The sequence below is a fragment of the Vulpes vulpes genome, chromosome 1 (genome assembly GCF_048418805.1).
Source record: "Vulpes vulpes isolate BD-2025 chromosome 1, VulVul3, whole genome shotgun sequence".
In the NCBI taxonomy this organism is placed as follows: Eukaryota; Metazoa; Chordata; class Mammalia; order Carnivora; family Canidae; genus Vulpes; species Vulpes vulpes.
The window spans coordinates 104,731,006-104,755,095 of record NC_132780.1 but is presented as its reverse complement, the minus strand read 5'-3'; the positions used below and the strand labels follow the sequence as shown (position 1 = coordinate 104,755,095).

Here is a 24,090-nt window from a genome sequence, read left to right as displayed (position 1 = left end):
ACCATAGTAAGAGAGCTTTGATATCAAGCCCAGTATTTCCTTTTGTAATATTTTTTTCTGAAGAATATGATAAATCTTAACATATGTATATACCCATGAAACCATCATCACTGTCAATATAATTAAATACATGCACCACCTCCAAAAGTTTCATCATGTACTTTTATAATTCCTCCATCTCATTCCTCCCACCAAATCTCTAATTCCTAGATAGTCACAGATCTGCTTTACTATAAATATGTATGCATTTTGTGGATTTTTATGGTCTGGTTTCTTTTTTTATTTTTTTTAAAGATTTTATTTTTTTATTCAGGAGAGACACAGAGAGAGAGAGAGGGAGAGGCAGAGACACAGGCAGAGGGAGAAGCAGGCAGGGAGCCCGAAGTGGGACTTGATCCCAGGATCATGCCCTGAGCCGAAGGCAGATGCTCAACCTCTGAGCCACCCATGTGTCCCTGGTCTGGTTTCCTTCATTCAGCACAATTATTTTAAGATTCATCCATGTTGCAACATGTAGCAATAGTTAATTTCTTGTATTGCTGACTGGTATTCTATTATGTAGATATATAATTATTAAACCTGTTTATGACATTTGGGTTTACCTATAAAGCTGCTACAACCATTCATGTACAAGTGTTTGTATAGACATATGCCTTCATTCCTTTTCGACAACTGCCTACAAAAGCAGTGGCTAGATCATATAAGTGTATATTTAACATTTTAAGAAACCACAAACTGTTTTTCCACAGTAGTTGTACTATTAACCTTTCTGCCAGCAGTATATCAGAGTCCTAATTCCTCCACATTGTTGACAACACTTAGTATGGTTAGTATTTTCAATTTCAGTCATTTTAATAGGTGTGTATAGTGTCTGATTGTTATCTTACTTTGCGTATCTCTAATGATTAAGGATGCTGAGCATCTTTTCCTTATTTGCCACCTGTTCTGGTGTGTCCAAATTTTTTGTCCATTTTTTATGGTATTGCTTATTACTGTTGAGTTTGAGTCATTAAAAGTTTATTTTTTTTTTATTTTAAAGAGAAAGAGAGCATGAGCAGGGGGAAGGGCAGAGGGAGAAGGAAAGAATCCTCAAGCAGGCTGCCCACTGAGTGCAGAGCCGCAAGCAGGGCTTGATCCCAGGACCCTGAGATCATGACCTGAGTATAAATCAACAGTTGGACACTTAACTGATGAGCCACTCAGGCTACCTGAGATTTTTTGTATTTTTTTGGTAGAAGCCCTCTTTTTCAGATACACGTTCACAAATATTTTCTCCTAGTGTATGGCTTTTTTAAATTTTAATAAATCTGTTTATTAATTTGGTTTTTTATATACTGTATTTTTGGGTGTTGTATTTAAGAAATCGTTGACCAATCAGAGGTCATTGAGACTTCCTCTGCTAGGAGTTTCTCTGCTGTTTCTTTCTAGAAATTTTCTACTTTTACATTTAGGTCTATGATTCATATTGTGTCAAATTTTGTATATAATACAATACTGATTTGTTTCATATATGAAACATCTATGAAAACTCATATATGAAACAAATCAGTTTCCATGCAAATGGATATAAAATTATCCCAGCATCATTTGTTGAAAAACTATTCTTTCCATTGAATTTCATTTGTACCTTTGTCAACAATGAATTGTCCATATGTATATGGAACTGTTTTAGCTCTCTAGTCTGTGATCTGTTTATCTGCCTTTACATGAATACCACCATGTTTGTGTTACTGTGGTATTGGTATTATATTGATGATTCTGGGTTCTCTGTATCTACATCAGCTAGCTTATCCCTATCTAAAAAATAGCCTGGTTATATTTTTATTAGAATTGCATTGAATCTATAGGTCCATAGGGAAAAATAGACAGTTATGCAATAGTTAAGTAAGTCTTCCTACCTATGAACAGTAGCATATTTCACCACTTATTTGGGTCTTCAATTTCTCTCACCAATGTTTTTTAGTTTTCAGTGTACAGAATACCATAGAAATAGCATTTTTATTTCAATTTCCAATTATTCCTTGCTAATATATAGAAAATATTAATTTTTGTGCATGATCTTATGTCCTGCAACCTTGCAAAACTCAACAACTCTTACGTAGATCTTTTGGATCTTCTACATATAGAATCATGTCATTTGGGAGTAGGGTTTTATTTCTCCCTTTCTAACTTGGGTGCCTCTTTTCTTGCTTTGTTGTATTAGCAAGAACCTCCAGTAAAATATTGAATAGATACAGTGAGAATGCACTGTATCCTTTTCTTATTCCTGATCTCAAGGAAAAAGCATTTAGCCTCTCACCTGAATTTATTAAATATGTTACCTTGTAGGTTTGTCAGAGATGCCCTTTATAGGGTTGAAAAAATTCTCTTCTGTGTCTACTTGGTGGTAACTTATTATCAGAAAGGAGTGCTAGAGGGATGCCTGGGTGGGTAAGTGGTTGAGCTTCTGCCTTCAGCTCAGGTTGTGATCCCAGTGTCCTGGGATCGAGTTCCGCATCAGACTCCCTGCATAGAGCCTGCTTCTCCCTCTGCCTATGTCTCTGCCTCTCTCCATGTGTCTCATGAATAAATAAATAAAATCAAGAAAGAAAAGAAAGGGAGGGAGGAAGGAAGGAAAAGAAAAGTGCTAGATTATGTCTAATGACTTTTCTGCCTTTATGAAGATGATTCTTCATATACACAGAAATATGATAGAGTAATTGTTTTTTAATTTTTTTTAATATAATGAAGTAATTGTTTTTGAATTTTTAACTTTTAATTCCAGGGACAAACTCCACTAGGTCAAAATGTATTCTCATTTTAATATGTTGTTGGATTTAATTTGGTAAAATTTTGTTTAGAATTGTATTCAGTGAATCATATTGGTCTGTAGTTATCTTTTTTGTAATGTCAAAGTCAAGTTTTAGTGTAGAATGATGCTGAACTCTCTGTTTCCTGGAAGAGTTTAGAATTGGTATTACTTCTTCCTAAATGTTTAGGGAAGAGGATTTTTTTCTTCCCTAATGAATTTTGGTAATTTTTGTCTTTCAATTTGTTAGTCCATTTCATCCAAGTTGTCAAATTTATTGACATAAAGTTCTTAATATTCTCTTATTATTTCATTATCTGTATAATCTGTAGTGATTTCACATCTCTCATTCCTGTTATTGAAAATGTGTGTCTTTGCCTAATCAGACTGGTTGTAGGCTTATTCATGTTTTTGTTCTTCTGAAAAAGTCAACTTTTTGTTTCATTGATTTTGTCTATTTACCCTGATCTTTATTATTTTTTTCTTCTTAATGTGGTTTATCTGCTCTTCTGATTCCTTAAGGTAAAATATGTGCTCATTGATTCCTCTCTTCTTGAATATATAGCATTTAGTGCTACAAATTTACCACTAGATATTATTTAAGCAGCATCCAAAAATTTTGATGTTGTATATTTATCTTTACTCTATTTGAATACTTTTTAATTTCCATTTTGATTGCTCTTTGACTCATTATTTGGATATATATAAGTTAATTTCTAAATATCTTGAGATTTTTCTAGAGATGATTCTGTTACTTATTTTCAATGTAACTCCATTGTTATCACATGCTCTATCAGATACTTAAATCGTTCTAAATTTACTGAAACTTTTTTACGGCCTAGAATATGATCTATCTTGGTGTATTTTCTGTGTGTACTTGAAAAGAATATGTATTCTGCTCTTCTTAAGAGGAATGTTGTATTTGTTTGCTAGGGCTGCTGTAGCAAAATGCCATAAATGTAGTGGTTTAAAAAAAATAGAAATTTACTTTCTCACAGTTCTGGAACCCAGATGGCTGAAATCAAGGTATCACCAGACTTGGGTCTTTTGAGGCCTCCTTCTTTGCATTGCAGATGGCCACCTTCTCACTATGTCCTCATATAGCCTTTCCCCTGGGTGTACACATCCTTGGGGTCTCTTCCTGTTAGTAAGGATACCAGTCACAAAGGATTAGGATTCCACCCTTATGACCTCATTTAACTTCGTTTACCTCTCTAAAGACCCTAGCTCCAGATAGAGTCACAATGGGAGTTAGGACTTTAGCACAGGAATTTTAGGGGAGCAATTTACCTAACAAATGTTCTATAGATGTCCACTGAGTCAAATTGTTTTGTTTTATTATGCAATTCTTTTATATCCTTAGTGATTTTCTGTCTACTTTTTCTATCAATTAAAAAGCAGAAGAAATTGAAATCTCTGGCTACAATTATGGATTTATTTCTACTCACATTTCTATCAGTTTTGCTACATGTATATTAAAAGTCTGTATTTAGAGACAGACAAATTGCTTAGGATTCTTCTAATAAACTGATGAATTGATCCTTTTTCATTATAAAATTCTGTTTATGGTAATACTATTTGCTCTGAAATCCAATTTGCTGATGTTGCATATCCACTCATGCTTTCTTTTGAGAAGTGTTACTATGCATCTCTTCTTTTCATCCTTTTAATATTAATCTATTAGTCTCTGAATATCTAAAGTGGTTCTTGCTTTTTTATCCTATCTAATAATCTCTGCATTTTATTTTGGGTATTTAGAATCTTATATTTAACGTGACCGATGATATAGTTAGGTTTGAATTTATCTCATCTTGCTTTTTGTTTTCTATTTGTCCCCTTTATCCTTTGTTCCTTTTTTTCTGTTTTTCAGCCACCTTTTAGATTTTTTTTTTTTAGTTGAAGTATAATTCACACACATTACGTTAGTTTCGGGTGTGCCAACATAGTGATTCAACTTTTCTATACATTATGCCATGTATAATTGTAGGTATCATCTGTTACCATACAATACTATGACCATTTGTCACAAGTGTAGTTCACAAGTATGGTTACCATCTGTCACCATACAACACTGTTACACAAGTGTAGTTAGTTACCATCTGTCACCACAAGTGCAGTTACCAGTTTCATTCTTTTGCATGTAGCCGTCTAGGTTGCCCAGCACCATTTATTGAAGAGACTATCTTCCTTCTTGTGTACTCCTGATTCCTTTGTCATAGATTAATTGAAATGTAGGCATGGGTTTATTTCTGAAGATTGAGTCTTTTTTATTATTCTATTTTCTCTCTTTAGTTGTCTTACTAGCTGTAACTCTTTATTTTGTTATTTTAGTGGTTGCTTTGGGATTTATAGTATGTATCTTAAACTTACCACAGTCTACCTTCCAGTGATATTCTACAACTTCACAAATAGTGCAAGATTCTTATTAGTATAGCAACTTTTCTCTCTTCCTTGCCTATCATTGTTAAACATTTCACTTTTTTACATGTTAATACATCACACTAAATAGTTATTTTTATGATTATATAGTAAATAATCCTTTTGAAAGAATTAAATCTAAAAATATTATGCATATTTATGCATAGCGTTACTATTTCCACTGTTCTTTGTCCCTTTGTGTGGATCCATATTTCCATCTGCCATCATTTTCTTTCTGCCTGAACATCCTTTAATCTTTACTGTCGAACTTTCATATGTCTAAAAGGTATTTCACTTAAAAACAAAAAGAGGTATTTCCACTAATTATAGAATTCTAGATGATTTTTTTTTCCAGTAAAGATGTTGCTCCAGTGCTTTCTCATTTGGATTCTTTTCGAGGAGAGACCTGCCATGATTCTTACTTTTTTGTTCCATATATGATGTGTCTTTCCTGCCTCCTTTAAAGGGTTTTTTTTCTTTATCACTGGTTTTAAGAAACTTGATTATATTGGTGTAGCTTCTTCATGTTGGCTGTGCTTAGGTTTCTTTGAGCTTTTTGGATCTGTGGGTTTAGAGGCTTTATCAAATTTGGAAATTTTTGGACCATTATTTCTTCTGCCCCCTCTTCTCGACTCATAAACAAAATTACGTGTACATTATACTGCCTGAAATCATCCCACAACTTCCTGATCCTCTGTTCATTATTTTTAATTCTTTTTTTTCTCTCCACTTTTATTTTGGGTAGTTTTTATTGCTATGTCTTCAAGTTCACTAATCTTTTTCTGCAATATTATATCTGTACTACTATCATCCAGTCTGTTTTATATCTTACACATTTTAGTCTTCACCTCTAGAAATTTGATTTGGGTCTTTCTTTATATATTTCATGTCTTAATTTTTTTGACCATGTGGATTATAATGATAATAATGGTGTTATTGTCCTAGTCTGATAACTAACATCCATGCAAGCTCTAGACTGATTTCAAATGATTTATTTTTCTCCTCATTATGTGTAATATTTTCCTGTTATCTCATCTTATATACTTTTATTCCTAAAATACACTTGAGTTTTGTTCTAGGTATAGTTAAATTACTTGAAACCACTAAGATTTAAGTCTGCTTATTTTAAAAGATTTATTAGGTGAGACCAGAATTGTGTTTAGTATAGGGCTAATTACTCCCCACTACTAAGGCAACACACTTTTGAGTACTCTGTCCAATGCCCCATAAAAAACTATGAAGTTTAAAACATGCTGAGGGGGGACCAAATTACTTTTTGAATATTAGCATAAGTTAAACCTATTTATAAAAGTAAATCAGTTACAACATGGGGGGACCAAATTACTTTTTGAATATTAGCATAAGTTAAACCTATTTATAAAAGTAAATCAGTTACAACATCTGTATCAGGCATCCCAGAGACAGGAATTCTGGATTTTCCCTAGTTTGAACAACCCACACTGCTGCTTTCATCTATCTGCTTATAATGTGAAACCAAATATCCTGAAACAGATAAATATATTTGAGTTTACCTCCACCTTCTTTACAAGCTCAAACAATGTTAACTGTCAGAGTTCTCTCTCTCTTAGGTCCTCATGTACGATACATCCAAAAACCTGACAACAGGCCCTGCTCCATCACGGATTCTGTCAAACGGTTCCCCAAAGAGGATACCACCGAGGGAAATGCCACCAGCCCACCACAGAACCCACCTACCAACCTCACTGTGGTCACTGTGGAAGGGTGTCCCTCATTTGTCATCCTGGACTGGGATAAGCCACTAAATGATACTGTCACTGGTAAGATTATGGCATGAAGACTGGTAACTCTGGTCAGAAGCATTGATATGTGAATGTAGTATCTGGGTCAAACTATGTCCAATGAGGTATATCTCAGGGGTAGCAAATCCTAGCAAATCTGTATTGCCAAAAGTGTCATATGATGGGAAAAGATCATCTATGTACCAATAATGGGCTTCATGTTAATTTAACTGGTCTCTTTAGGTTGCATCCCTTCCATCTCCTCTCAGAACTCTTCTTCACAGAATAAAGATAGATCTGATCTTCCCATTAAGTACTTTCCATACATTCCTAATTTAATCTCCACAAGCAATACTATGAAGAGAGCTTATTGACATTTTACTGATGGGAAAACTGACTGAGATGGAAGCCACGTGACTTGGTCTGTCATGCAGCCATGCAGTTTCCTGCTTTGTTTTGTTTTGTTTTTAAAGAGGGAACTAACTAGCACCCCCCCCACACACACCATACCTTTACTTTAGTAGAAAAGTCTTGAGTGTTTTGGGTCCCTCATATCAGCAGCATATCAAATGCCATAACCAACAAGCAATTTCCATTTCTAAAAAATCAGTTTTACTTACATTTTAATTACTCCCATATTTTTCTAAGTAAATATTGTTTCGCAGCTGAGGAAAATATATAAAATGGAATATATTTGAATTCAGGGTCCTCCCTTTCCCTCCCTTTCCACCATCTGTGAGAAAGAAAGCCAACTGAGAGGTTGGGAATAGAAAGATCTGGAAAACGCATACTTAATACTAGCCATTAGCCCTTTGGTAACTGTACTAATGTGTCCAGATACAATAGCCATTGCCTTCTGGTTTAATTTTGAATTTTTGGAAGGATGATCATGTAAAATTGAGAAAGAGCTATCCTCCTTTTTTAATTTCTAAAATATATCATTAAAAACCCTTCCCAAATTAAAATTGACAACTATATCTCCCTGAGTCTTTCATAGTTTCAGTTTTATTTCCAGTCTCCATCTCCCATCTTTCGTTTCAATACTAATAACAGAAATCCCCAGTAACTTGCCACCTCCTTTGTGGCCTTTCCACATTCCCTGATGACTACTACTTTGTATTTTGAGTGGGGTTTGTTGTTATTTGTTGTTGAGTTTTTAATCCTCAGCATGATCTTGTCACATATGTTAAATTAAACCCCAACTGAAAGCAAGGAAAAGCAGCTAACAAATGTATAAATTATGTTCTTAATCTGAAAGTCTTTCTCAAAGTCCTCCAAGTTCATAGAAACATACATTTAAGTGAAATTTATGTAGATCTCTATGTATACTTTCTAGTCATAATTTTAAAAAAAAACAGTAAAGAATGCATATGTAAGCCAATACATACAGAACTTTATAACTTATGTAAGTAGTAGGTACAAAAATCTCCTAATTCTGTAGTTTGAAACGCAAAAGTTTTTTTTTTTTTTTTTTTTTTTGTAGCAGAAGCATGAATGCAGGAGCCTTTCCCCAGCTATATAATATAGCTCCGTAGACCAGGAAATGTGGCTTCTACTCAAGTACCATTCCTCATACAGTGCTTTCCCCACACTGAGCTTTCTGACAATGGCACACTCTGACTTGCCTAGCAAAATCATTGGTTACCAATTTCCAAAGCTACCACAGGCACTTCATCGTTCTTCACAATCACAGGCCTCTGTGTTCCAGTAAAGGGAAAGTAGAAATGGTCAATGAGCAACTCTTAAAATGCTTTGGGACCTTTGTCATCCACTGACCATCCTCATCTGAAAATTGCGCCTCAAGAACTGCCATCTAAATCACTCACTTTTATGAGAGCGACTTTGATTCTGTTAGCCTTAAGAACAATTAAATCAGCCAGGACATAAAGACAAGTATTTGTTGGCTTTTTTGATTTTCAGAATATGAAGTCATATCCAGAGAAAATGGGTCATTCAGTGGGAAGAACAAGTCCATCCAAATTACAAATCAAACCTTCTCCACAGTAGAAAATCTAAAACCAGACACAAGGTAAGCTGCCTGTGCTGTTACAGGTCTGTTCTGAGAGTGCAAAAGTCATAACAAAGGAATGAAATAACATCATCCATCTTTATCTTAAGCAGCAGTCTAGTTTGTATTTCATTCTTCGGCTTACTGTGCATAGCAGGAGATCCCTCTAGAGTCATGTTTTGCAAATATGCAAGTTATTGGTGGGGCCACAAGAGCTGACAAGATGGTCTTGTGAGTTAACACTCCATGTAAGAACGTTGAAAAATAGAAGGTCATTAACACAAAATGTTGATATTAAATACGAAAATTTAGAGAAGGAAAGGTCTGTAGACTAGACATAATTGGAGTGTGAATGATGTAAACTAAATCTGAAAACAGAAGCATTTTGGCTTGGCATGCTGGAAAAGGAAGGCAAGGAAATCCAAGCTATGTCACAAATGTAGATGAACGTTTGTGATAGTGAATGCTTCAAATAGCTACAGACCATTCCCAGGTATAGCAGTCCTTTGAGTTTGGGTCTTTTTATTGCAGACAAATGAGAATCAATTTTTGAAAATAGAAATGTATAATATTAGCAATGTTGTACAATAAGCAACTTTTCTTGGCATCTCTTATTATACATTGATACCAGGTTGTTTGTTTTACAGTATGGTCTTGTCGGTTTTTTGTTGTTGTTGTTTTGTTTTGTTTTTTTAGTTTAAATTCAATTAGCCAACATATAGTACATCATTAGTTTCAGATGTTTTCTTTTTTTAAAAAATATTTTATTTATTCATCAGAGACACAGGCAGAAGGAGAAGCAGGCTCCCTGCGGGGAGCTCAACCCGAGCTCAACCACTGAGCCACCCAGGTGCCCCTAGATGTAGTTTTCAATAATTCATCAGTTGCATGTAACACCCAGTCCTCATCACATCACATGCGCTCCTTAATGCCCATCACCTAGTCATTTCTTTTTAAATCTAAAATGAGAGACATCTAACTGGGAAACGAACAAGGGGAAATGGAAAAGGAGGTGAGCGGGGGGATGGGGTGACTGGGTGATGGGCACTGAGGGGGACACTTGATGGGATGAGCACTGGGTATTATGCTATATGTTGGCAAATAGAACTCCAAGAAAAACATATACAATAAATAAATAAATAAATAATAAAATATCCAATTTTATCAACTCATTGTATTGCACGAAAAGTAAGGGCCTTACACCCTTCTAGAAATGTAATAGAAAAGACTTTTTTGTTTTGCTTTGTTTTACATGGCTAAATCATCAAATTTATTGCTCAAAGAGATTCTCAAATGGATACAGCCAAGCATTTCCTTAACAAAGCCAATGTACTAAATTCATCTGGGGACTAAATATCACTCTCTGTGGAAAATCAATTTCTTTCCTCAAACTCCAGACCGCTGTTTGATAAGCTGTCCACGCAGTCAGTTAAAATGAAAACATCCTCACATTGTAAGTTATAGTATGCCAAGCAACATGGATCAGTTTTCAGAGAGACCTAATCAGGAATTTTTCCAGATTGAATACTTCATAGCTTGATAAGGTTTCCTGGTATTTAAAAAGATCAGCAGAGGCAAAGACCGGAACTCCAGCATTAGAAATGTTTTTCATAAGTTTTACTTATATCTTTCATTGTCCTCAGTTGATGGAATTGAGTCAGGTATTGACTGTGACACTCGAAAGAGTCTATTATAGTTCTGATACCAAGGAAACTCTTTTCAGGAAAGAAAGGAAGCATCTAGTTCATTCTAGATGGTTTGCTGTGTATAAACTGTAGTTCTATGCTGCAAATATAACATTTTCCACAGCATCTTTTTTCTTTAAAATTCTCTATTTTGAACTGTAATATGGAAAATTTTACAACCACTAATTTTTTTAAAGGATTTAAGTTAGCCAAAATAAGCATGTATTTCAGTAAAAGCCCATTCGATGATCTTGGTTCTATTTCCTTAGTGAGATTAACAGGGAGAGAGAGAGACTATTTTTAACAATAATATATTTTAAGGAAAGAATAAAAAAGAAAAAGTTATTTAATTTGGACTTTTTAATAGGTGGACTTGGGCTTACAGAACGTGGATGGTTTTTCTTTACAGATTCTTGCTTTTATTCCACTTAATACATTGGAAAGCATATTGAAAAACATCTAATTTCTAAATGTTCATTGTGTTCCTTTTCTGAATTAGGCTATTCTCAAATCTTCTCAGAATTCACCTATTAGTCATGATCAGAAGTAAAAAATAATTATTTCAGTGACATTTTTAAGCCTCCTTCGTTTGTAAAAGGTTTGTGTTTCCATTCAGCGAACATTTATTAAGTGCCAACAGTGTGATTGGTGTTGTAACTGCAAACGTGAATAAACGTGGTGCCCGCCCTTGAGGAGGGTGAGCAGTTGGTAATCAATTATTCTACACAAAGTGGTGAGAGCTCCTGTAAAAGATACATACAGATTGCAAGGGGAGCCCAGAGTGGGTGGCATTTTTCAAAGTCTGGGGACACTGAGAAAACGTCCTGGAGGAGGTGACAGCTGGGCTGCAGCTTGAAGAATGCATAGGAAGGAGCTAGCTAGGTACCTGTGGGAGGGGAAAGAATAGTACAGGTCGGTGCAGAGGACCAAAAGGCATGGTGTGTGCAGTGAAAAGTGGACAGAGGCAGTGGAAGCCACAAGCAGTGGAGGCCAGGATGTAGAGGACGGTCTGTGTCAGATCAGGGAACTTGGTCAATAGATAAGACCCAGAAAGATGGTAACTGGAAGTGTGCTCCAAGTTTCATTTTAGTTTGTTTTTTTTTTTCCTGACTTTGATTTAGTTGGAATAATCACTCTTGATACTGGAGCTATGTATCATGGGTATCTGTGGGTAGAATAAATGTAACAAAAAGTTTTTGTAGTGTCTTGCAAGAATGCCATTTGGCACCTTGCCTAATTGGCCAAATAGTTTGCATAAGAGAAATAGGTGTAGAAGAAGTGCGAAGCTGCATTTCATTTTGGAATCACAGGACTAATTAGTCATGGGATTCACATCTAGCTTCCAGGTGTAATTGTTGTAGGACTTATGCTAATTGTTTCTGGAGTTTAGAGCCTTGTCCCTTTTATCCTGCCCTAAGGTATGTGTCTTGCTTGTTACTCGTGTCCTTCATTGGTCGGTCGCCTGAGGAGGAACCCATTCTACTACCCCAATAAGCAGAGCCCAAAAGAGGCTCTTTCTGGATTTGTCTTTGGGAAAAAGTAATATTAAATTTAGGCATCCCTGAAATCAGAATCCCATGCTGAGTTTTGCCAGTTGGCAGAAATCTGGGTCCATTCCGTGTTTCTATTTGGCTTATTTTGTGTTATTTTTAGAGTTTCGTATAATTGAATGAAGCCCATTCAGATATAAATACTGTTTTGTTTTTTTTTTTAAAAGAACTTAAAATTCCTATCTATGAATGACCAGGACTATACTGATAGTCCCTACTGGGTCATGATTTAAAAGTTGTATATCATAAAAAATTTAAAAAATTAAATTAAAATAAATAAAAAATAAATAAAAATAATAAATAATAAATAAATAAAATAAAAGTTGTATATCAGCAGTTTGAAAACATTTCCCCATTGGGCACAGATATGACACACATGGATATAAAGGTGCTGTCATGAAAATTGTTTAGTCTACAATTTGTGGAATTTTGTGGTGGTCAAGTAGTTCAGGAGATCCCAGTCCCCAGTGAACAGGAACACATCTGTGCTCTCTTAAATATATACTAGAGATTCATTTGTTTACTTAATGGGAAAAAAAAAGCTTTCAGCTGAAATATTATGTGTTGAAACACAATATTTTGATCTATTAATCAAAATAACTTAATAAGTTAAGGAAGAATAAAGTGAAGTTGAATTATTTCATTTAATTTGGGATTTCTGAAGCCTAGAAGCACCTGTAGAAACAAAACTAACACCCATGAAACAACCAGAAAGCACCGTTAGACAGCATAAAAGATGGCAAAGGGCTTACACTGAAGTTCTGCAATTTAAAAGAGGAGAGAAAGCCTCACAGGATACTTGAGACTAGACCTTTATGGTCAAGGATATCACTGAATGGGACAGGTTGGCAAGAAAAGAAAGAGCAAGAACACTATTGTTTTTTCGGATCAAGGCCATGTGCCCGACTTGAGTGAATTACAAGTAGTCCTCAGATTTACTACCCACAGCAGGGCTACAGTCGGAATAACAAAATTATAAGCGCCAACTATAGGTTTGTTGGCCTTTCTTTTTTCTTTTCTTTCTTTCTTTTTTTTTTTTTTTTTTTGATGCTAGCTTTTTCCATACTATCTTATGTTGTTAAGGCAAGATTTCTTTCCATTGTATCTTTCCTGCCCCAACCATGATCCAAGATTAATACTAATAAAAGACATGCTGTAAAATTAAGAGGAAGTATGTATAGGGTGCAGCCACCAGGTGGTTTTTATTACCCATAAAGAATGACTTCAGTCACATTTCAGTGCTTGGGGAAAATTGTATTCCCAGTAGGCAAACTTTGAATTATCGTTGTTAAAATCCACCACCACCACCACCACCCTTCCATGAGGTTCTGGAATTCCCTACTTGAAAAGCTAGAAGATAATAACTTTTGAAAGAATTACTGTAGCTGGGTTCCTATACATGTGTGTCCAGGAGTCACATGTATATAATTTTAGGTAGCATTTTCCATCATTTAGACTGAAAAACATGAGATCTAAAAATATCCCTGTCTGATCCTTTGTTACACACTGGAGGGGGAGGGGTAGAGCTTGGTGAGAGAACGTTTAACCCCCAAAATAATCAATGCAGAGAATATAGATCACCAGAGCCTTTTAGGTTAAAAATTCCAAAGAGTCTAGAACCAAAAGCATAGAGGACTGCGTTACCTTTTTCTTCTCACCATGCATGCCATGCCTCATCCTGCCTGTTTTTACAACTTAGCCAGGTTTTTATCGCCTGTGTAGAAGCTCAAAAAAAAAAAAAAAAATGCCCACTGGGAGGGGCCATCCAGCAGCTGTCTGGCTGCAGGAGAGTTTGGCTGCACACCTGGTGTGAGACGTTTCTATCTACAGAGGGTGGAGCCCATGGCTGCATTCCCAGGGTCACAGTGGGGACTACCCCAGCCTTGCCCACAGACGCTTGCAGCTATGGTGAGCTTTGGTCATAGACGTGCACAGGGAAGAAGGGCTGCAGGTGTGGAGTTGGAACCATCTTAGGTGAAGCAGGAGAGCTACCGGAGGCATGCTGCTATGTCACAACTCCATCTCTTTCTTTCCAGAACCCCTCTCACACCCCTACCCCCCAGATAACAAAGAAAATACAGATATGTTGGCGTCCAGCTGAACCAATACCCAACCAACCCATTCCCCAGCATTTATTGTCCATTTATTTCCCCCATGAAACCGCATGTGCGGCTCTTGTTGAGGTCAAAGAAAAACACTAGGCCTCTCCTGTCTGCAGCCAACCCTTTGTGGTTCTGTGAACAGAAGAACTGAGAAAGCATAGGACTAAAACAGTAAGCCTTGCACCGCTGCCTAAGGGGACAGGAAAGATGAAGTAACATTGATCCCAAAGCCTCCCCAACTTCGTAAATGGTACATTTGTAGGATATCCAAAGATGTCACAGAGTCAGTGGGAAACTGGAACTGGAAACAAACCCTGAATCTAAGTCTTACAGCAAGTAGAATTGTTCGGATAAACCATATTTCTCTGAAGCTAGGCCTGTGGTCTGCCGTTTGTTTTCAGACAGGTTGTTTTTAGCACACGTTGGGATAATCCACTAACAGATGGGGCTCTTCTACTAAATAGGTTGGACACTATAGATGGATGCACACGTGCTCCACGGTAAAAATAAAAAGCACTATCATGTCTTCACATGAGCCCTCCTCTCCTAACTTGACTTAAAAACCCCTGAAGAATCAACCCCTTGTGTGCCAGATTTCCATGTGGCCCTGCAACTTCCTATGGAAAATGTCTTCTGTCTGGTAATTAAGATAAATCAAGTTCACTTAAGGCATTCAAGTACTTCTGCTCTCCTCTGTAGCCTGGGAGGATCCTGGAGAACAGTCCTGCCTCTAAAATGAAAACCTACTGAAGTTTCCTGTACCTGACAGCAAGGACAGTTTGAGACTATTGTTTATGTTGTTTGATTTAATAAAATCTTGGCTCCAAAAGTAAACTGGAATAGAGACAGCAGCTTCTCATAAACTATAAATCTGGCTGAACAAAGAAGGCATGTGGAATAGCCATTATGCCCTCGTTCATGGTGGGGGTTTTGTGTGTGTGTGTGAATATTCTGGTCTCTGCAGATTCTGTTACGAACTTTTCCACATCTTGTCTCATGGGCTTTGTGGAAAGGAGCAAAATAAGCTACCAGAGCATTAGGTACTTTATTGAGTTTTATTGTAGGTGTGGGCCGCAGAACAATGGCTGCATCATTCAAGAAAAAAAGAAATGTAGAGGAGTGCTCAGTTTTACAACTTTTCTTCTGGCAAAAGTATAGCTAAGAGCATGGAACTCCACTAGTCTATAAAGAGAGCAATTATTCTTTCACATGAATATATTCTTTTCATTGCTTTTCACTTAGAATTGCTTAGTATGGGGGGGGCGGTGCCAGAAACGCATAGCAACTATATAGACTTGGAGTGTAGCCCAGACCAGGAATTGCTTGTACCTGTATAAATGGGAGAATGTTCCTGAGGACGTCCAAGGCACCGGGTTGATGACACCTGATGCCTGCTGGTGCCCTGCTCCTCTGCCCTCTGCCCCTGATTAGGACTTATTTTATTCTCTAATAAGTGTCCCTGCAGCTCTGCCCTTGTGCTCCTTATCTGTATTCCCAGGTCAGTGCAATGTCTACATGTGGCAGGCATCCAGAAATGCCTGGAGAACGGATTGATCGGATTTCTCCTTCCTCATTTGAGCGCCTGTTACTCATTTTTTCATTTTCTACTTCTCCATTTCTCTCCCCCTGACTGAAGCCTACCTGAATAGGGCTCAAATATTTCAAGACTTTAGAGGGGTAAAATTAGGTAGCCAAACCACTCAAACCAACAAGCAGCTGCAGGGTGGCCTTTCTATATAAAAGGCAGGTTGCTTGAAGTTTGAGACCTTTGTTAGAGTGCAAACCAACTTTTAAATCCTTGGGAGTCAATAAGTAAAAAGTTCATCAAATAATGAAAGCTATAACTCCATTATAGGCAAAAAAAAAAAATAGAGGGAAATGGTTATAGAGAGAAATAAAGGAAGGGAAAGTAGGAAATGATAGAAATAAGTGTCTACGCTAACCAAACCTGAAGATTGGTTCAGGTCAGATCCTACATGATGGAGTGTCCCTGTCTCTCTACAGATCCCACTCATTGAAATCCTAGTCTTTCACTTTTCAGTGAATTGGTATTTAAATCTTATGATTTTCAACAGTTGTTTTCGAACTCTACCCTCTATTACCCCACTCCTATGGAATAATGGTTTAGCACTTTCTAAACTCCTTATTGAAATCTTAGAACTTTTTATTTTCTTAACCTATGTAGAAAGATTCACCTGCTGAATTTTTATTCTTCTCAATAACCCACTGGCTGTACCCTTATTATAAACTTTATGAACCCAAAAGCAAGAATGTGGACATAGAAGAGTTCTGTCTCTAGAATTCTATGGCAGTGTTTGTCAAGTTCCCCAATAATATAACTACCTTTTTAAAAATTTTCTAGAGATAGAAATTTAATACTAGAGAATATTTATAATTACTTACTATGTGCCAGGCACCTTCCTTTTAAATGTGTTATCTAATTTCTTCCTCACAAAAAGACTCAAAAGGTATTTTTACACCCTTATATAAAAATGAGGATAATGTTATTTATTTTTAAATATGAAAAAATCAAGGCTCACAGCATTTACAGGACTTACCTTAAAGTCAAGTATTACTGAGTTGTGAACCTGTTTTTGTGGCTCCGGAGCCCATGACCTTAGCCACAGCACCTTGCTACCTCCTGAGAGGGAGGGTCAGGAAGACTGTTTTTGCTTGGACCCATTTCCACCCAGGGAGAACCTGGCATGGCATTGTGCCAGTGGTGTTACTCACTTGGTTTGTCTTTGGTGACATCTGGCTGTCATCTGGACTATACTCCATTTAGATACTAGTGGTAATGACATAGGTCTTATAAGTGGCTTTTAAAATTTAATCTTTTTTTTTTTTTTTTTAGGAGAGAGTGTGTGAGAGGAGGGAGGGGCAGAGAAAGAGGTAGGGGGAGAGAGACTCCTAAGCAGATTCCACACTTAGTGCAGAACCTGACCTCACAACCCTGAGATTACGACCTGACCCAAAATCAAGAGTCAGGCACTTAACTGATGGAGACACCCAGGTGCCCTGAATTTAATTTTCGTTTTTGTCTGAAATATTTGTATATGGTTTTAAGTCAAATGGTGCAAAGCTGTTCACTCCTCTTCCCAAATTCTGCCTCACAGAAGCAATCATTTTCAATTTTTTTCATCTTTATTGTATAATCGACAAAATTAATATATTTAAAGTATATACAACATGATGATCTGATACACATACACATTGTGAAATGATTCCCACCTTAATCAGGTTACTTAGCACAACCAGCACCTCATATATTTACCTATTTGGGGGTTGGGGTAAGAACATTTATAGTCTACTCTTAGCACATTGCAATCATATAATACAATGTTATCAACTACAGTTACGATATTATACATTAGATCCTCAGATCTTATTCATCTTATAACTGAAAGTTTGTACCCTGTGACCAAGATCTATTTCACCCAACCCCTAGCAACCACTTTTCTACTCTATTTCTGTGAGTTTGACTTTTTTTGAGTTTTAACATAAGTGATATCATGCAGTATGTCACCAGGTTGATCCATGTCACTGCAAATGGCAGGATTTCCTTCATTTTTAAGACTGAATAGAAAATATTACATTTTCTATATCCATTTACGTATCAATGGGTATTTAAGTTGTTTCCATATCTTTGCTAATATAAATAATGCTGCTTATGAATGTGGCAGTACAAATATCTCTTTGAGACAATGATTTCACTGTTTCCGGATACTCGGAGGTGAGATTGCCTGATTTTTTTTTTTTTTGAAGATTGCCTGATTATATGAAGAACTGTCCATAGTCCCTTTTTAATTTCTTGAGGAACCTCCACACATTTTTCTAGGGTGACTATGCCAGTTGCATCCCACCAAGAGTGTACAAAGGATTCCTTACTCCACATCCTCACAGGCATTTGTTACCTCTTGTCTCAGGTGTGAGGTGATACCTCATTATACTCTCCTGGACAACTAGTGATGTCGAGCGCCTTTTCATGTACCTGGGCCATCTGTATATCTTCTTTAAAAAAAAATTGTCTATTTAGGCTATTTTGCCCCCCCCCCTTTTTTTTTAATACAGTTACTTTTTTGCTGTTGAGTTGCATATGTTCCCTATATATTTGTATATTAGCCCCTTATCATATACATGTTTTACAAATACTTTCTCCTCTAGGTTGCCTTTCTTTTTGTTGATGGTTTCCTTTGCTGTGCAGAGCTTTTTAGTTTTAGGTAGTCCCACTTATTTTAGCTTCTGTTGTCTTTACTTTGGGTATTCAATCCAAAAAATCATTGCCAAGACTGATGTCAAGGAGATTACCCTCTGTGTTTTCTTCCATTAGTTTTTGTGGTTGCAGATCTTCTATTCAAGCATTTAATCCATTTTGAGCTAATTTTGTGTATGGCGTAAGATAGTGGTCCAGTTTTGTTCTCTTGTATGTAGCTGTCCAGTTCTCCCAAGACCATTTATTGAAGAGTCTGTCCTTTTCCCAACTGTGTATTCTTGTCTCCTTTGTCATAAACTGACCATATAGGGGTGAGTTTATTTATTTGCTTTCTGTTATGTTCCCTTAATCTATGTATCTGTTTTCTGCCAATACCAAACTATTTTTGATTGGTAAAGCTTTGTAATAGACCTGGAAATCCAGGACCATGAAGCCTTCACCTTTGCTCTTTCTCACGATTGCTTGGGCCATTCTGGTTCTTCTATGGCTCCATACAAATTAGAGGATCCATTGTTGTTTCTGTGAAAAATGCCATTGAAATTTTTATAGCAATTATATCAAATCTATAGATTACTTTGGATAGTAGAGGAATTTTAACAATATTAATACTTCTAATCCATTAACAGGGAATGTCTTTCCATGTATTTGTGTTTTCCTCACTGTGGTTTCCTCCTTTAATATTTATTACAGCTTTCAGTATACAGATCTTTTACTTCTTTGAATAAATTTATTCCTAAGTATTTTATTCTTCTTGATGGTATTATTATTGGGATTGTTTTCTTGAGTTCTCTTTCTGAAAGTTCACTGTTGATATATAAAAACACAACTGATTTCTATATACTGACTTTGTATCCTGCAACTTGACTGAATTTGTTTATTCTAATGGTGGTTTTGTGGACTCCGTAGGGTTTTCTATAAAATACCATGTCATCCATAAATAGAAATAGTTGTACTTTCTGTTCTAGATGACAGTATTTGTTTTTTTCCCTTATTTCTCTGGCTAGGATTTCCAGGATTATGTCAAATAAAAGTGGCAGGAGTGGGCATCCTTGTCTTGTTCCTGATTGAGAAGGAAAAGTTTCAGCATTTCACTGTTGCGTGTGATGTTAGTTGTGGGCTTGTCATTTATAGCCTTTATCATGTTGAGACACATTCCTTCCATAACACTTTCTTGAGAGTCTTTGTCATGAAATATGTTGAATTTTGTCTTTTGGCTTTTCTGCATCTATTGAGGCCATACAGATTATCACTCATTTTGTTGAGGTGGTATATCACATTGATTGATTTGTGGATGTTGAGCCATCTTTCTATCCCTGGATTGAATCCCACTTGATCATGTTCTGTTCCGATTACCTATTTCTTTATCATTCAGTCTTGGTAGGTTATATGTTTCTAGGAACATATCCATTTTTTTCTGCAATATGCAAATTATTAGAGTATAATTGGTTATATTAGTCTCTTATTTGGGGGGGATCAGTTGTAATCTCTTTCATTTCTGTTCTGAGCTTTGTTACTTCCTTTCTTCTACCAACTTTGGGCTTAGTTTACTCTTGTAGATCCTTGAGCTGTTTATTTGATATCTTTTTTTTTTTTATGTAGGCATTCATCATTATATATTTCCCTCTTCAAATTGCTTTTACTGTATCTCATAAGTTTTTATATGTTGTATTTCCATTTTCATTTGTCTCAAGGAATTTTGTTGTTGTTTTGATTTCTTTTTGATTTCTTCATGAACCCATTGGTTGTTCAGAAGCATGTTATTTAATCTCCACGTATTTGTGAATTCTCTAGTTTTCTTCATGTAATTAATTTCTAGCTTCTTACCATTAGGGTTAGAAAAAAAATACTTGATATGATTTCAGCATTTTTTAGTTTTTCAAGACTTGTTTTGTGGCCTAAAATATGATCTATTCTGAAGAATGTTACATGTGTGCTTGAGAATATGTATTCAGATGAATGTTCTCTAAATGTCTCTTAGATCTTTCCAGTCCAATGTGTAGTTTAAGTCCAATGTCTCATAATGATTTTCTGTCCGGATGGTACCTCTGCTTCCTTTGTTTTCCATCTGAATGGTATATCTTTTTCCTCTTCTTTCCTTTCAGTCTATGTGTGTCCTTAAAGCTGAAGTAAGTCTCTTATAAGCAGCATTTCCTTGGTTCCTGTTTTTTGTCCATTAAGCTACTACTCTCTGTCCTTGGATTGGAGAATTTGGTCTATTTACATTTAAAGTAATTATTGGGAGGTTTAGACTTACTATGGCTGTTTTTGTTCATGGTTTCCAATTGTTTTGTAATTCTTTTGTTCCTTTATTTTCTCTTTTGCACTCTTCCCTTGTGATCTGATGATTTTCTGTAGAAGTATGCTTTGATTGCTTTCTCTTTATCTTTAATGTATCTCCTGTAAGTTATTGTTTTTGTTACCACAAGACTTACATAAACCATTTATGACAGTTTATTTTATGCTAATAGCAACTTCAAACACATACAGAAGCTCTGAATTTTTACACTCTCTCCTCCACATTGTTTTGATACCATAACTTACTTTGCATCATTATAATCAATAACAAATTGTTGCAGCATTGCTATTTTTAATATTTTCCTCTTTTAACCTTTTTTCACATTAGTTATAAATGATTTGCCCCACCATGATTACATTAGAATATTCTGAATTTAACTATTAATTTATCTTTACCAGTGAGTTTTATACTTTTGTATGTTTTCCTGTAACTAATTAGCAGCCTTTAGTTTCAGCTAGAACTCTCTTTAACATTTCTTACAAGGCCACTGTAATGGTGATGAATCCTCAGCTTTTGTTTGAGAAACTTTACCTCTCCTTCAATTCTGAAGGACAGTTTTCCTGGGTAATTTTGTTTGTTGTTTTAATTTTAGCATGTTGAATATGGCAGGTCTGCTCTCTTTTGGCCTGAAGGTTTCTGCTGAAAAAATGTGCTGATAGTATTATGGAAATTTCCTTGTATGAAACAAGGTGTTCTTCCCTTGCTTCTTTTAGATTCTCTCGCTGTATTAACTTTTGACAGTTTAATTATAATGTGTCCCAGTGTGGATATCTTTAGATTCTCCTATATGAAACTCCTTGGACTTCCTGAATTTGGACGTCTCTTTCCCCAGGATAAAGTTTTTAGTCAGTATTTCTTCACATAAACTTTCAGCTCCTTTCTCTCTCCTCCTTTTGGGACTCCTATAATACATATCTGCTTGATGGTGTCCCATATGTCTCTTAGCTATTTTCACTCCTTTTCATTCTTTTATCTTTTGACTCCTCTGATTAGTTGAATTCCTCTGCCCTGTTTTCAAGTTTGCTGATCCTTTCTTCCACTTTATCTAGTCTATTGTTTAACTCCTCTAATGAATTTTTCAGTTCGGTTAGTGTATTCTTCGGCTAAGTTATTTCTGTTTGGTACATTTTTTTAGTCTCTCCTTGTTGAAATTCTTGCTTTGTTCATGCATTTTTCTCTTGACCTTGGTAAGCATCTTTATGACTATTATTTTGAACTCTGAGGTAAATCACTATTTCATTGAGATCTGTTTTTGTAAACTTTCTTGTTTTGTTTGGAACATATTCCTCTGTTTCTTCAGTTTCCTTGATTCTTTGTTCATTTCTGCTCATTAGATAGAACAGCCATCCCTCCCAGTCTTGATAGAATGGTCTTGTGTAGGAAATAAATCTCTTCGGTCAGCCCAGCCCAAGTTCCTGGCTATTCCTCAAACCTCTGAGGTTGTCCAAGCCACCTTCTTTGTTGTTAGTGGCTTGCCATAGCTGAGGGTATTCCAAAACCCATCGGCCCAAAGGTGAGAACTGCAATTAGCACCTGGATGCAGGCTAATTATAAACTGGACCCTCATATAGCAGCTAGGATACTATGTATTTAATCCTCCTCCAGAAAACCTGGAAGATGGGCATTTTTGCATGCTCTCTGTGCTCAGCCCAGGATATACCCATGAGGGAGGAGTGCTCCCCTATCTGTTAAAAACTGCTTTGTGTGCTACAGTATTATGGGACTCAAGAATGCAAGCCCCGTTGGCTCTCAGAGCCAGGTAAGCCGACATCCTTTGAACAGCAGCCACAAAAGCTAGGGTGCCAAATATTTGTAAACTCCTTCCAGAGAGATAGTGGTGACTTAGTTTTACTGTTGCAGCAGGCTGGAGGTAGGGGCAAGGAAGGTGTCCACCATTTTTCCAGTCTCTGACGATTGCAGCCAGCCAGTACATATGTGCTATAGTTAGAAGTCTCACCTTCAGATACCAGCTTTAAAAAAATTTTTTTTAATTCAATTTAGTTAACATAGGTGTATTATTAGCTTCAGGAGTAGAATTTAATGATTCACCAGTTGCATATTACACCGAGTGCTTATGACATCAAGTGCCCTCCTTAAAGCCTGTCACTCAATTACCCCATCTCCCTACCCACCTCTCCTCCAACAACCCTCAGTTTTTTCTGGTCAAGAGTCTCTTATGATTTGCCTCCCTCTCTGTTTTTATCTTACTTTTCCTTCCCTTCCCCTATGTTCATCAGATAGCCACTTTTAAGGTATGCAAATAAACCTTTTTCAGGGAAGACTGGTATATGGGTGGCTTTGCCGGTTCTCTCTGTGCTGAGCCCTGGGGGTTTAGCTGGTTAAGAACTGCTTCTTGACTACAGTCATTGGTAATTGTGAACGCAAGCCCTATTGCCTTTTAGGGCTGGGTGTTTATGGGCCTCATTCCTCAGGTGGGAGTCTTAAAAGTTGGGGTACTAGATGGGAGGTCCAAACCCTTTGCTCCTCAGGGAGGTACTGAGTTGGGGATTTGCCCCCAATTACAGGACGCTGTGCCAGAAGCAGGGTTTTTTGCCAAGAGTGTGTCCTAGCCTTTCCTACCCATTTCAATGTGGTTGTTCTTTCATTTGCCTGATGTGTATGAGTCACTTGGCTAGTTTCTGGATCTTTCAGAGAGAACTGCTCCATGTGCAGCTAGCTGTATATATGATGTGCCTGTGGGAGAAGAGCAGCTCAGGAGCTTCTATTTCACCATCTTGGTCAACTATACTCTTTTTCAATTATTTTAGCTATTTCTTATGCTAATTATTTCTTCTGCCATATTTCTAGACTATTTCTCAAAAAAGCAAAGTACATCATCTCTTTGTTCGATGTGTTTATGGTAATATCTCCTAGAATTCCTCACCATCTTTTGTTTCTGTGTCGCTCCCCTAACTCCTATATCCTTTGTCCTCTTTTCCTGCCTCCCTTTGTGGCATTTCTTGAGAAATGTATTTTTAGATCATAGAAGATAGTATATTTGAGTTCTTACATGTCTGGAAGTATCTTTGTTTTACTGATACTATTGTTTGGGCAGACACAGATTTTAGAATAAAATGAAGACTACTGAAGGCATTCCATTGTTTTGGAGTTTTTTTAGGGACTTTATGATTTATTTTAGAGATAGATAGGGAGAGGGGGAGCGACACAGGGACACAGGAAGGAGTAGGGAGAAAGGCACAAGCAGTTTCCACACTGAGTGCAGAGCCTGACTCAGGGCTTTATCCCATAACCCTGAGATCATGACCTGTG

At 36.5% G+C, this 24,090-nt stretch overlaps 1 protein-coding gene across 50 annotated transcripts in view; it reads left to right on the top strand.

The window, feature by feature from the left end:
• The window catches only part of ABI3BP (ABI family member 3 binding protein), a 223,318-nt gene that overhangs the window by 193,514 nt on the left and 5,714 nt on the right, over positions 1 to 24,090 (top strand). For all 50 annotated transcript variants that reach the window (XM_072722113.1, XM_072722100.1, XM_072721947.1 and 47 more), the window contains 2 exons: positions 6,796 to 7,005; positions 8,887 to 8,995. In XM_072722113.1, coding sequence (XP_072578214.1) covers positions 6,796 to 7,005; positions 8,887 to 8,995 — 319 coding nt within the window. The remainder of the gene's footprint in view (positions 1 to 6,795; positions 7,006 to 8,886; positions 8,996 to 24,090) is intronic.